The sequence below is a fragment of the Stomoxys calcitrans genome, chromosome 5 (genome assembly GCF_963082655.1).
Source record: "Stomoxys calcitrans chromosome 5, idStoCalc2.1, whole genome shotgun sequence".
NCBI classification, from domain to species: Eukaryota; Metazoa; Arthropoda; class Insecta; order Diptera; family Muscidae; genus Stomoxys; species Stomoxys calcitrans.
In genome coordinates, this window is record NC_081556.1 from 59275871 (window position 1) to 59290658 (window position 14788).

The 14788-nt window shown below is 40.9% G+C and overlaps 1 protein-coding gene across 2 annotated transcripts in view; it reads left to right on the top strand.

Moving 5' to 3' along the window:
- LOC106085005 (nephrin) overlaps positions 1–11108 on the top strand; it is a 126406-nt gene extending 115298 nt beyond the window's left edge. Inside the window, exons 2-14 of one of the 2 annotated variants that reach the window (XM_013249000.2) lie at positions 3413–3907; positions 4011–4184; positions 4250–4403; positions 4476–4612; positions 4696–4995; positions 5106–5396; positions 5460–5762; positions 5824–6105; positions 6187–6468; positions 6549–7136; positions 7211–7422; positions 7547–7933; positions 8013–11108. In XM_013249000.2, the coding sequence (XP_013104454.1) occupies positions 3413–3907; positions 4011–4184; positions 4250–4403; positions 4476–4612; positions 4696–4995; positions 5106–5396; positions 5460–5762; positions 5824–6105; positions 6187–6468; positions 6549–7136; positions 7211–7422; positions 7547–7933; positions 8013–8021 (3614 nt within the window). In that variant the 3' untranslated portion in view covers positions 8022–11108. The remainder of the gene's footprint in view (positions 1–3412; positions 3908–4010; positions 4185–4249; positions 4404–4475; positions 4613–4695; positions 4996–5105; positions 5397–5459; positions 5763–5823; positions 6106–6186; positions 6469–6548; positions 7137–7210; positions 7423–7546; positions 7934–8012) is intronic. The other variant, XM_013249001.2, reaches the window with a different exon arrangement.
- The last annotated feature ends 3680 nt before the right edge of the window (positions 11109–14788 follow it).

The window sequence follows — 14788 nt, forward strand, 5'->3', positions numbered from 1 at the left end:
ATTCCATTTGTAACGCATCGAAATATTGATCTGAGACCCAAAAAAGTATACATTTCCTTGATCCTCTTGACATTCTGAGTCGATTTAGCCACGACCGTCGGTGTGTCTGTAGAAAGCACGCTAACTTTCGAAGAAAATTTGGACTGATACTTCCAATTAGTGTAGGTCGGCCGAGATTGTAAATGGGCCATATCGGTCCATATTTTGATATGGCTGCCATATAAACTGACCTTGGGTCGTGACTTCATGAGTCTCTAGAGGGTGATCTTATCCGATTTGCTATTTTTTATGTATAAGGTGTTTTGCTATAACTTCCAACAAATACGCTAAATCTCCTATTGCACGCTCAGACATGTCCTATGAGCTGTCACTTTCTGTATTCATAAGACTTGTCTTGTGTAATATACGATTAGAGCGTGATTTTTTTTTTTGTATACATGTATATTTGAGAAAATAAAAGCTCGATTTAATCGAAAAAGTTGCATATTTATCCATTTGTAATATTAAATTTTTCGTACTTTCAAAGTTGCTATATTGGAAATTATATATGACATGTCTGGTGGTGTAATGGAAACTTGAGTATGGTCTAAGTCGGCCCATAACTTGATATAACTCCCATACTAACCGATCTCCTGATTAGACTTCATAAGCCTCTAGAGTGCGCAATTCCTATCCTATTGGGTTGAAATTTTGTTCAACGACTTATTCTATAACCTTCATCATACGTGCCAAATATGGTCAGACTCGGTCTACAACCTGATAAAGCTGCAACATAAAACAATCTCCCGATTTTACTTCTTTACTTCCCCTGAAGGGGGCGCAAATCTTAATCGATTTGGCTGAAATGTTGCACAATGACTTCTACTATTGTTTTCAAGATCTAAACCAAGTATGGCCCTAATCGGTTTATAAGCTGATACTATATGTAGCTGCAATATCATAGAAATTTTTATCTATTATCCTTTGTTTGCCTATAAAGAGATAACGGGCAAAGTACTTGACAAATGCGATCAATGGTGGAGGGTTATTAAGTACGGCCCGGCCTAACTTAGCATGCTTTTACTTGTTATTGAGTCAAATGGCAAAAATGTGTGAAAGTAATCTGAATTGCATAATCCATTGACTTTTGGATGAATCAATCTTGTTGGAACGTCCATGGCTTACAAGCAAAATGTTTGTGTGCCCATTGCTCAAAAGTAGTTTCAAAATGCTTTCCCGATAAAAAGTCGCAATTTACTTTGCCGCCAGGCTCGATGAAAACGATTAAGAAGCGGCCGTCGGAGGTCAAAGCTCACACCATCACTGTGGATGGAAAATTTCTTCGGGTAGCCGAAATAATTTTCCATCCTACATGCGTTCGGCTAAATACACATTTTGGGAGTTTACGGAGTGCTCAATTGGAAAATTTTTCCCCTGTGCTCTTTCGAGTCTAACTTGTTTTGCTTTGGTGCAAGATCATGCGGTTTTGGAACTTGTAAGCCTTTAACTTGAGTTGGTTTTTCAATATATTCTTTCAAGGGATATTTTCAGATTTTTGGTTGTTTTGGCCTGGATTTCGTTGATTTCAAGCCTTCACTCGCCGACCCATTTTAGGTGTTCTTTCAGCTTTTTTTATCATGGCGTTTAGAATCGCTACCAGTGTCTTTATAACGATTTATTGTCCTTTACACAAACATGTTGTTCATTTTAAGGTGTTTGAGTTCGCCAACAATAGTCGGTTACGATTTTCCAACCAAATATAATGCGTACATTCGTTAGCTCAGAAGCAAATGCTTTTGGTAGCTTGTAAACAATATAACGAACTTACAACAAGACAAAGATTATTGCATAGTCCACCGTGGTGCAGAGGTAAGCATGTCCACCTATGACGCCGAAGGGCTGGGTTCAAATCCCGGCATGAACATCAACAAAATTTTCAGCGTTGGGTTTCCCCTCACCAATGCTAGCTACATTTGTAAGGTATCCTGCCAGGTTAAAAGTTCTCTACCAAGTGGTGTCGCTATGCGGCACGCCGTTCGGACTTGGCATGAAAAAAGGAGGCCTCTTATCATTGAGCTTAAATATTAATCGGACTGCACTCATTGATATGAGAGAAGTAACCCCTGTTCCTTAATGGAATGTTCATGGGAAATTCAGCAATTTAGTTAATTCCTACTTTCACAGATATAACAGTGTGAACTTGGTAACAATTCGTGTCTGCTATTCAACTCTATACAACACTTGACCAATATGGACCGTATCATCTTAACTGCATTTTCATTTGACTGCCAGCTGTTTATGAACCACCAACACTTGACTTACCTGAACGTGCAGTTCACCAAAGCTTAGCATTGGAGTCTGCAGTTACATGTGAGATGTTACACTGGATTGAAAGCCTTTGGCAGTTAGGTATAACTTTTCGAGAGGGGATTTTCGTTTCGATATCAATTTTTTTCCACGTGTATTAGGTGGGTGCCTAGTTGGGGGATCTTTTTCCCTGCGAGTCATAGATAATAAAGCCATGGGAATTGGTTTATTTGTTATCAATGAACGCAACTCAGTTGTTGGGTAATGCTGTTACTTTTGATTGTGTTGGTGTTGTTGGTGGTGTTGTACATTAGGAAAATGATTAGTGGGCCTTTTGTACCTTAATGCCTTTTAACAACCCCCTACTTTTAAATTTCATCGCCAGCATTGTATCCCGAAAACGACTGGTCAAAATGTGTGAGTGCCTCTATTTGAGTGAGAGTGTGTGTGTGTGTGGCCATCAGACCTGGCCGCCCAATTCCGTTGATTGCTTTAGTGGGCTTTTAGTCCATTGATTTCTTTCTTAGTTTATTATGCTAATCAGTTTGCTTGTTGCTGGAACTGCTGTTGTTGCTGGAGGTTGGCTGGCATTGTTTCTGTTGGCTTGTTGGGATGCATGAATGAATCAATGACTGAATGGCTGGCTATGTGACTGTGTGATTATGTGGGCTGGGAACGATTGGCTTAGAACAAACAGCCAGCCTTGGAACAGCTTTGGGGGATTGAATGCAATGGCTTGTGCTTTGTTGGTGTTTAACGCTTGGAAATTAGTTCACTTCAATTTTTACCTGCAGACAAAGCGATACCGGTGGAGATCGGGTCAGGTTTTTCTCATGTGGGTGTTGTGTCGTCGCAGTTGTGACAGTCATCTTTTATAAGAGTTTCCGTGGGTTGGAGGGACAGCGGTGACAATGATGTTGCATTGTGGAGTGGGAAGCATTAATTCACACACACACACACATGCACACATAGGGCAGCATACTAGAAATGAATGATGAAAAATCTTAAGACACACACACAGAGACAGATGCCGACGCACATCCATTAAAATCCCACAGTCCGACTGTTTTATTTGAATGACTAAATTAACCATTGTTTTCTCTTTTTTCTTTCTCCAACTTTCCAGTGATTACAGCGACCGCGGTGGCACAATCCACGACACCAATACAAAAGTTTCGTGTTACCCCCCACGATCTACAGATCTTGGAGGGAACAGACACGTTAATGCGCTGTGAAGTAGCCAATCGTGCCGGTCAAGTTCAGTGGACAAAAGATGGATTCGCCTTGGGCTTTTCGGCTGTGATTCATGGCTTTCCACGTTATTCGGTTTTGGTGGATGCCACAAATGGTGTTTACAATCTTCAAATCAAGAATGCCTCTCTGGAGGATGATGCCGAATACCAGTGCCAAGTGGGGCCAGCTGCAGGGAATCCTGCCATTAGAGCCAATGCCAAGTTGAGCATTGTGGCGGCGCCCAGTTCAATTTCCATAGACGGCTACGCACCCAATACCAAGGTGGAGGTGATCGAGAAGCAGAATTTAACATTGAAGTGCATTGCAGAGAATGCCAATCCTGCAGCAAATTTGGTGTGGAATAGCAACAATGTACCCGTCACTGGAGGTAAGTACTCTAGCATAGATCATAGGAAGTAGAATAGTTTAGGTTGCGAAGGAATTCATAACACACCTATCGCTCTCGTATTTCAATTTTTTTCAACCCTTAGTTAAACCCCATGTCGAAATTACTGAAACTGCCCCAAAACGTTTCACCACCGTCTCCACCATTACCATACAACCGAAGGCCGATGATGATTACAAAGATTTCTCCTGTGAGGCCAAACACAAAGCCCTGCCACCGGATGTACCGATGCGATCGGGCATACAGTTGTCAGTGTTGTGTAAGTTCCGAGTCATAGAGGCATTGCATTGTGCGGGTGTTTAAGGTCTCTCCTTGTATTTATAGATCCCCCTGGACCCCCATTTTTTGAAGGTTATACCCAGGGCGAAACCTTGCGTCGGGGACAAAATGTTAAAATAGCCTGTCGTAGTCGCGGTGGAAATCCTCCCGCCCAATTGGTGTGGTATAAAAATGGTGAAGTTATCAGTTCGCCCCAAAGGTAATAACGCAGAAGTTCGAGTCTCATGGGAGCTGTAAAAAAATGTAACCTTTTATCCTACTGCTATTTTAGAACTTCTGGGCGCTTGTCGGAAAATACCTACAGCTTTGTTGCTGATGCTTCTGACAACGGTGCCAATTTGGTGTGTGAGGCCAAAAACATACTGTCCAATACCGCCTTTAAGGCCGAACTAAATCTGACGGTTTTGTGTAAGCATCACAAAATGTTGAAGTTTTTGCAGCTGGACTTGATATTAATTGAATTGTTGTTTTCTCTCTCCACCAATTTGAAGTTGCCCCCAAGGAAGTGACCATTAGCGGAGCCACAGAAGCCAAGGTAGGGGATGTGGTACAATTGACTTGTCTCACAGCACCCTCCAATCCACCGGCACGCATTAGTTGGTCGCTTAATGGACGCCCGCTGAGTAACTCCACCTACAAGACACAAAAGAGTGTGGAGGGTGGTTGGTTTTCCACTTCGAATGTCTCTCTGACCATTGACTCCAATTCGCGTACATTTGTGGTGGTGTGCCATGCCCTAAATGTGGAACTGACACAAAATGTGGTGGGTTCCCACAGTGTCAATGTCTTGTGTAAGTGTGTCTTGAGCCGTTAATTGAAATGTGAATCGAAAACATAATTTATGAGATTTTTTCTCCTTTCCTCCACCGTCATTGGTTTCTACGTCGTTTGCACATAACAGATCCACCCTCGCTACCCCTGCTGACGGGTTACAATGAAGGTGATGTCATCACTTCGGGTTCTGTTAAGAAATTGCAATGTTCCACTTCCGGTGGCAATCCTCCCCCCGTGTTGACTTGGTACAAGAATGACAAGAAATTGAATACCCAAGCGAAAATTCACGATTCCAAGGTGATATCGGAGTTAACAATTTTAGTGAATTCCAGCGACAACAACGCCATCTACAAATGTGAAATACAAAGCCCAGCCATAGAAATTCCTCTTTTCGCAACGAAAACTTTAAATGTCCATTGTAAGTATTGCAGTCCCCACCGAAAAGAGGGCCATTGCTTTACAGTTTGTTCTCAATTTGCAGTCCCTCCCGAAACCGTAAAAATATCGGTGGAGCCCAAGAACCTGGTGCCTGGCATTAGGGCAAAATTGATTTGTGATTCCAGTTCGAGTAGTCCCCCGGCCAAGGTTTCTTGGTGGAAGGACGGCATACCTGTGGAGGGTGTTAACCTATCGACCAAACCCGGCCTCTGGGGAGGCTCAGTGTCCACTCTGGAGGTATATGTAAACATCACTCAGGATTTGGATGGCATTACCTATACCTGCCAGTCCATCAATGAAGTTCTGCAAAGGAGTGTACATGAGACTGTCAATTTGGATATTTTGTGTAAGTAGAATATGAGAAGCTCCATGAGGGCATGAGAAAGTAACTTTCAGATGTCTATTAGATCCCCCGAAATTCGAAAATCCTCAAATGACCTCTTACATGGGTGTGGAAGGAGAACCTTTGCGCATTGAATTGCATGCCAGTGGCAACCCCATGGCCATGACCTACACTTGGACCAAGGACGGCTTGCCAATAATGAGCAACGCTCTAGGTCAACGCATAATATCGGACGGTGCCACCTTGAATATAAGCAAACTATCGAGAAACGATGCCGGCAACTACATTTGTGAAGCCATGAATTCCCAAGGCACTGCAATCATGGAGGTTCAAGTCGTTGTGGAATGTAAGTATTGCAACTCTGATGGGTTAAAGGGTCAAAGAGTTGGGGAAGTGGTATGGCATGTAACAAACAAATCATTTACAGACCCACCTTCCATTGAATCGGTCACCGATGGCTCGAGCTTCGCCGAGGGTGATGACGCGGTATTGGCCTGCTCCATTATGGCCCGACCTTTGGCTGCGGAGCACGTTACCTGGATTCGTGCCGGTTACGACATGTCCCAACGAACCACCATAACATATGACAATGGCACCTCATATTTGCACATCAGCCATGTTCAGCGTTCGGATATTGGCAATTTCACCTGCGTTGTGGACAATCAACGAGGACCACCTGCCCAAAAAGAAGTTTTGCTTGTTGTGCAATGTAAGTTTTATAGTTGTTGCTTGGCATTACAAACAATGGCTAAACAATAAATGTGTCAACAATTACCTTTGCCATTTCAGCTGCCCCTGAATTGGATCATTCACCTGCCTATGTTCGCTTTGCTGCTCGCATGGGCGAACGTGGTCGCCTAGCGTGCAAAGCTTTGGCTGCACCTCAGCCAAGCTTCGTGTGGCGTCGCAATGGCAAGGACCTGAAAATGCGTCGCAGTAAATTTAAGGCTCTCGAACGTAAGCTGGATGCCTTGACTCATGAAGCCACCCTCATCATTGAGAACACCTCGGCCGACGATTATGGCCAGTATGAGTGCGTGGCCCGTAATTCACATGGCCAGGCCAGCGCTTCTGTGGAGTTTTCAAAGCCCACTAGACCTGATACGCCCTTGGAATTGCTGGTTAATAACATAACGGATAGCGGTGTGGATTTGGCTTGGGTGCCAGGTTTCGATGGCGGATTGCCGGTGTACTATCGCCTGCGTTACAAGGTCCACAACGAGGACAAATACCGACATGTCGATGCCAAACCAGGTAGTTTGAACATCAGCATAGATGGCCTGAAATCGGGCAGTACTTATGTGTTTTCTGTTATGGCTGCCAATGAGGCAGGAGGCAGTAAATTTTTGCCGGACATTAAACTGACCTTGACCAAAGGTAAGCAACAACGGCTTATTTAAATAGGGCCCTTCAATAAATGCCTTTTTCCTATTTGTGTTTGATTTGTTTAGGATCTCAGCCCTATTCGGCGGAACTGAATGAGAAGGACGAAATGCCCAATATGATGATAATTGGCATTACCTCGGCTGCCATGGTACTGCTGGTCCTGAATGCCGCCTTGGTTGCTTGGTTTGTGATACGACGCCAGAATAAGAGCTCATCGGAAGCTGAAACACCGAACGATGATGCCTACTCCAAGGAGGACAATCAGTCTGTGTACAAGGTAAGTAGGGCTTGCTTTGGTATTTCTAAACAATCACTGTGCATAGCTAACAAAGACATGATATTTCGTAACCTCCATAATAGGCTTGAGCTAACCCATATTCCCATGCCTTAATTTTACACAGTTGCCCATTTCTGCTCTGCAGGCTGATGTCCAAAAACAGGCCACCTCCACTTACCTGGTGGAAAATGTTGACATTATACAGTCGACCGCGTATCCGCCCAAGTACCAGGAGAGCTCCATGTGCACGCCACCATACATGTGCAATCCGGACTTTACGCGCACACTGCCCAACCCCAAGCGCCACAGTAATCGCTCGGGAATGCCCGAACAGATGAACCGCTCCAAAGACGATCACATGCTAATATCGAATGGCATGTACATACCATCACCTTCGCCAGCCTCCTCGCTGGTCATCAAGGGCAGCTACATATCATCGCCATCGCCGGCCCCACCACCAGATGGCTCGTACTTCAACATGAGCGACAAGTACATTTCGTATCCACCCGTGGTGAGTATACGCGTTTGAAACCGCCCCCCCTCTCCTTTGCATTTTGAATGTTCCTTGTACTAAAGCGTGGCTACCCTAGGCCTACTGAAGCATCACCACGGCTGAGGCAGCAGTAGTGTCAACGCAAAATGGCCCGCATCAGCACTCTCATACCAATGGTGGAAACTCATAGAGCTTCTAACTCAGATTAAGTAGACTGACGAACACAAACACAAAAACAAACAAAAAAAGAAGAGCATTTCTCGAAAAAACAAAAACAAAACGAATCATATGAAAAAAACAAAACAAAACTGAAATCGAATCAATTACAAAGTGGTACAAACGTTACGAATTCAACCGAGTCAACTAGAAAAGGTGGTAAAGCGGGTGCAAGCAGACTGCCTAACGCTCAAGCGCACCAATCGCCCAATCGCCTAATCCCCAACAGCAACAATGTCATTTCTGTTTGCTCCTCCAAGCAAAGCGCGTCAGGAGAAAATAAAATTCCAAGTTTGTGCTTTAAGGCTGTGATATCGAAAATACCTGCTGGAATGTTTGTGGCAGAAGACCCATGAAGAAAGAAGTAGAAGGGAACCAATATGTGAAGAGCCAATTCAAAGTTCCCCAAAGGCATGTACGCACAATCGAAAAAGGCGTCATAGGCATCACTTTAAACGCTGGCATCACATCGAAAAGCACCAAACAGCAGTGGTGCTCCCAGCTCCCCAGCTCATCAATCATAAAGTGAGAGTGAGTGAATGCTGGAGAGGAGAGCCTTCATGCCGTGGGTTACCCGCACAACATGCAGCTGACAAACATGATAGCAGGTTTATTTTCACCCCGTAGATTTATATTTTATACTTAACACACACACACACACACATGCAGACTCCAAATGCCCTTATGGACCATAAAATTTCAAAGGCACTTTTTGGTGTATGTTGGTTTTTAGCATGCGGTGAAATCCTGTGGTCGATAACGGTCTTTGGACAATGACGATTATTACATTTAGTGTCCAAAATAGTTATAGTTCATAAATCATTTCTTCTCTAGATTAACTTTTTAGCATTTTATTAACATAAAAGCAGATGATATATACACAAACACACACACACACACACATAACTTATGGTTAGTCACCTACCAACCCCTACTCTTGCCATCCAACCACCCCTCCTCGTCCTGCTCCTTCCAATGGACGCATATTTATCAGGCAATTGATAAGAATAGCAAAAGTACCAAAAAGTCCCAACTTCCAACTCCAACGGAGTACTCCCATCCTCTTTCAAAAAAAAGCAAAAAAAACTCTACCAATTTCGCATTCTTCCTGTTGAAACCATTTTATCTCTATTTACAAAAAGAAACAACAACAACAAAAAAACTCATAAAACCTACAAAATTAGCATTTAAGATAAAAAGCAAAGTTGTAAGCAAATGTTGCCAATGTTCATTTACGAAGGGAGTTTAGTCTCCCCCTTCCAGCCATCAAAAAGGAAACACAAACCGACTGGCTGACTGACTGACTGACAGCAGCAAAGAGAAGCAAAAACCACAAAAATTCAAATGTTTAGCATAATTATATTTACACCGAATTAAACAAAACGACGAGCAAAAAATACACACGAGTTACAACCCAGAACCCCTTGCCCTCCCTTACAAAGCGCGTCATTTCATCAATCGCATCTCTCAGCCATCTGTCTAATTTAAATTAAATCAGCTTTGCAGAATTTCGACGAAGATGGATTCAAAATTAAGGTAGATACGATGATTGATATACAGTTGTATGCCTTTCCCAAAAAAAAAAAATGTTGCGTCACAAAATATAGCAACCTGGCAATAATTTTAGAAATTGTACAACTTTAGAATTATTTTAAAATTTCCATAAGTCAGACTGCAATAGCTTTTCAAAGTTTGAAGTAACTTTTCAAGCGACCAATTAAATTTGAACATCTTCACTGCCAATATCGACATCTACAATACAATCCCTTGACCTTAATAAAAATTTTTAAGTCATTGGTTCCGATTTCTTTTTATACCCTCCACCATAGGATGGGGTATACTAATTTCGTCATTCTGTTTGTAACACCTCGAAATATGTGTCTGAGACCCCATAAAGTACATATATTCTTGATCGTCATGTCATTTTAAGTCGATCTAGCCATGTCCGTCCGTCTGTCCGTCCGTCTGTCGAAAGCACGCTAACTTTCAAAGAACTAAAGCTAGCCGCTTGAAATTTTGCACAAATAGGTCGGTTGGTATTGTTAATGGGCCAAATGGGTCCATGTTTCGATATAGCTGCCATATAAACCGATCTTGGGTCTTGACTTCTTGAGCCTCTAGAGGGCGCAATTCTCGTCCGATTTGCCTGAAATTTTGCATGTAGTGTTTCCGTATTACTTCCAACAACTGCGCTAAGTATGATTTAATCGGCGTCTAAACTGATATAGCTGCCATATAAACCGATCTGGGATCTTGACTTCGTGAGCCTCTAGAAGGCGCAATTCTCATCCGATTTGGCAGAAATTTTGTACATCGGCTTCTCTTATGACCTTCAACATACGTGTCTTATATGGTCTGAATCGATCAATAGCTTGATACAGCTCCCATATAAACCGATCTCCCCTACAAGGCGCAATTCTTATCAGAATGAACTGAAATATTACATGACTTCTACAATGTTCAGCATTCTTTTATGGTCCGGATCGGACTATAACATGAAATAGCTCCAATAGCATAACAGTTCTTATTCAATATAGAACTAGGACAATTGCGATCCATGGTGGAGGGTATATAAGATTCGGCCCGGCCGAACGTAGCACACTCTTACTTGTTATATACAATATTAAGCCTTCCCAAATCTCCCAACTCATATCTTGGATGTTTTGTTGAATCTTAGCTTATTGCCCCCTTAATTATTAAAATGACAATAACTTTAATGGAAAGTAAGACGATGACACAAGGAACCCTCTTAACCGTAACTCAAAAAAGGAAATAAATGAACAAAATAGACAAAAAGAAACTTAAATAAAACTTAAATAAAAAAAAAGATGCATACATACATTGGTCATGAATACAAGTGTTTCATTACTTAAGGTCGTCTGTGTAAATCGTTTAGCGTTTAACTGTAAATATGTTTTTTTTTATAAAAATATTTATATATATAGGTTTATATATATATATGTACCTACTTAATAGTATATGTTTATCGTAAATACAGCATCAACAGAATATTTCCAAAATTTCATTTTTAAATAAATTAAATTTTAAATACATTTGAATCAAACAAAAAGAAAGTTCAATCATTACGTTTTATTTCTCTTGGGCTTGAAATGCTAACTGAACCATTGCACGGTTTCCACTAATGATGGTAAGTACATGAGTATTGGTGCTGGAAGTGTAGGCTTAATTATGCTAGCCCTCAAGACCGTTACTTTTTTCTTTCGGTTTTGGTTCTGGCCACAATTAACTACACCTGTTTTTACATGCATAGATGCATTAAGGAATGGCCATAAAGAAAATGCCCATAGAGAGGCATTAGAAAGGTATATGGCAATTATGGATCGTAAGTATCGTTCTTTTCAATTTTTGTTTACGAAGTTTTTGTTGAATAGAAAATGTAATACGGAAGATTTTTTAAGTCATGGAGTATAGTTTGCTCGGCTTATGCACCGAAGATTTGGGCTTAAGTAACTGAAACATCCGTAAGTTTGCAAATACAAATATGCCTATGGACCAGGGACGTAGGCAGAATTTTATTTTGGAGGAGGGGCCCACCCCACATTTTTTCGAAATCGAAGAACATTTGTAATTGTGGCTTCGTACGCTACACAACGAAAAATGAAAATTGGTTTGGCGTAAAGTAGACGACTGAAACCAGTTACAATAATTTTTCTCGCCATGTTTTGGGGGAAAAATTCGGTTGTTAATAGTCGGCAATTTTTATACTCTCCACCATAGGATGAGGGTATACTAATTTTCTCATTCTGTTTGTAACACCTCGAAATATGCGTCTAAGACCCCATAAAGTATATATATTCTTGATAGTCGTGAAGTCGAACTAGCCATGTCCGTCCGTCTGCCTGTCGAAAGCACGCTAACTTCCGAAGGAGTAAAGCTAGCCGCTTGAAATTTTGCACAAAAACTTCTTATAAGTGTATTTGTGCGAAGCATGGTTCAAATCGGTTCATAACCTGATATAACTGCCATATAAACCGATCTAGGGTCTTGACTTCTAATCCGATTTGGCTGTAAATTTGCAAGAGGTCTTTTGGTATCACTTCCAACATTTGTGTGAAGTATGGTCCAAATCGGTCCGTAACGTGGTATAGGTGCCATAAAAACGGATCCTGGATCTTGGCTTCTTGAGCCGCTAGAGGGCGCGATTCTCATCCGATTTGGCTGAAATTTAGCATGAGATGTTTTGATATGACTTCCAAAAACTATGATTGGTATGGCGTAAATCAGTACATAACCTGATGTCGTTGCCATATACACCGATGTGGGATCTTGACTTTTTGAGCCTCTAGAGAGAGCAATTCTCATCCAATTTAGCACAAATTTTGTACAACGGCTTCTCCCATGGCTTTCAATATACGTGTGCAATATGGTCAGAATCGATCTATAGCTTGATGCAGCTCCCATATAAACCGATCTCCCCATTTTGCTTCTTGAGCCCTTACAAGACCCAATTCTTTTCCGAATGGACTGAAATATTACACAATATTCAGCATTCAATTAATTCATGGTCCGAATCGGGCTGTAACTTGATAAAGCTCCAATAGCATAAAAGTCCTTATTCATTATTCTTTGTTTGCCTAAAAGGTTGGCATGGTGGAGGGTATATAAGATCCGGCCCGGCCGAACTTAGCACGCTCTAATTTTTATACCCAACACCGAAGGATGGGGGTATATTCATTTTATCATTCCGTTTGCAACACATCGAAATATCCATTTCCAACCCTATAAAGTATATATATTCTTGATCAGCGTAAAAATCTAAGACGTTCTAGACATGTCCGTCCGTCTGTCTGTTGAAATCACGCACCAGTCTTTAAAAACAGAGATATTGAGCTGAAACTTTGCACAGATTCTTTTTTGTCCATAAGCAGGTTAAGTTCAAAGTTGGGCTATATCGGACTATATCTAGATATCCGCCGATTTAGGGTCTTTGGCCGTAAAAGCCACATTTATTATCCGATTTTGATGAAATTTGGGACGTGGAGTTATGTTAGGCCCTTCGACATCCTTCGCCAATTTGGGCCAAGATCGGTTCAGATTTGGATATAGCTGCCATATAGACCGATCCTCCGATTTAGGGTCTTAGTCCCATTAAAGCCACAGTTGTTATACGATTTTACTGAAATTTAGGACAGTTAGTTGTGTTAGGCCCTTCGACATCCTTCGTCCATTTGGGCCAGATCGGTTCAGATTTGGATAAAGCTGCCATATAGACCGATCCTCCGATTTAGGGTCTTAGGCCCATAAAGGCCACATTTATTATCCTATTTTGATGAAATTTGGGACAGTGAGTTATGTTAGGCCCTTCGGTCAAGCAAACGAAATAATTTCTCAAAATTTTAAAGGGTGAGATTCCAGGAATCCTTTTTAGTGTCTTGTTCCATTTGATGGAATAATAATAATACTTACTTTGACAGCAGGTTCTATTTTATGCCAAAATCATTTAATTCGGCTTTCTTCGCTAAATGGACACAAAATATTAAAAAGAAGGATTTTTTGTTTTTTTTTTTTTAATTCAAAATATTTGAAAAAATTCCTACGTCGATATAAATTTTCTAAATTATGAATATACTAGCATATGCCTGGTCGCTTCGCTACGCCCGATGGTACACCCAATATCAAGGTGTGACTGTATCGCAGTTTTAATAGCTTTAGCCTTATCCATAAAGGAAGAACATTTTGATAGTTTGAGTGCTTAAATGTCATAACTAAAAAATAAATACCTCTAGTCGGCCGATAAATACTGTATCGCAATTTTGAGATCTTTAGCTCAATCCGTAAGTAGAGTGCCATTTTGTACGTTTTAGTACCTAATGTACAAATTTCAAAACAATCTTCTAGTCACCCGTTACATACTGCCAAGATATACCTGTATCGGTTATTTCACAGATGTAGCTCAGTCTGAAAATGAACGAATATCAATAAAAATCTTCTAGTCGCTCGGTACATACTGCTTAGATGTAACTGTATTCCAACTTTCCGAGCTTTATCTCAACCGTAAAGAAGGTGCCATCTTTTTCGTTTTAGTAGCAAAATGTGCCCATATCAACAAAATCTTCTAGTCGTCCGGTACATACTGCCAAGTTATGCCTGCATCCCAAACATCTGATCTGTAGCTCAATCTATAAAAAAAAGTACTAAATACTAAAGTACCAATTACAGCACTGCAGTACTTTTTATTCCAATCCCGGTACTATTTCAACATTTCATATTTGGTACATTTTATTGTATATTTATCAAGACATCGATCATTTTTAGCAATTTATTTAATTTTATCCTTCTCCGTTCACAGTAAAAGTAAATAAGCTATTTGGTACTTTTTGGTACCAAAATGGATGATTTATTCAAAATTACTTTGCCATCCAACATGTATTTCTTAGTAGAATCTAGATGTAAAATTTCAGAAAGAACGTATAAAAAGAAACGTACGTCTCTTCTTCCATTAGTTCCAACACTAGTTTTCATATTTTTCTATCTTCCCCTTTTATTTTGCAACAACTGTCATTTAAGCCAAATTTCAAAGTTCTAGCTCTACATATGCAAAGTTCATCTATTTCGTACCTTTTTTGTTTGTTACTGTCCAAAAACTCTTTTGGGATCTTAATTTAAGTTGCCATAGTTTCATCAATATCGGGTTAG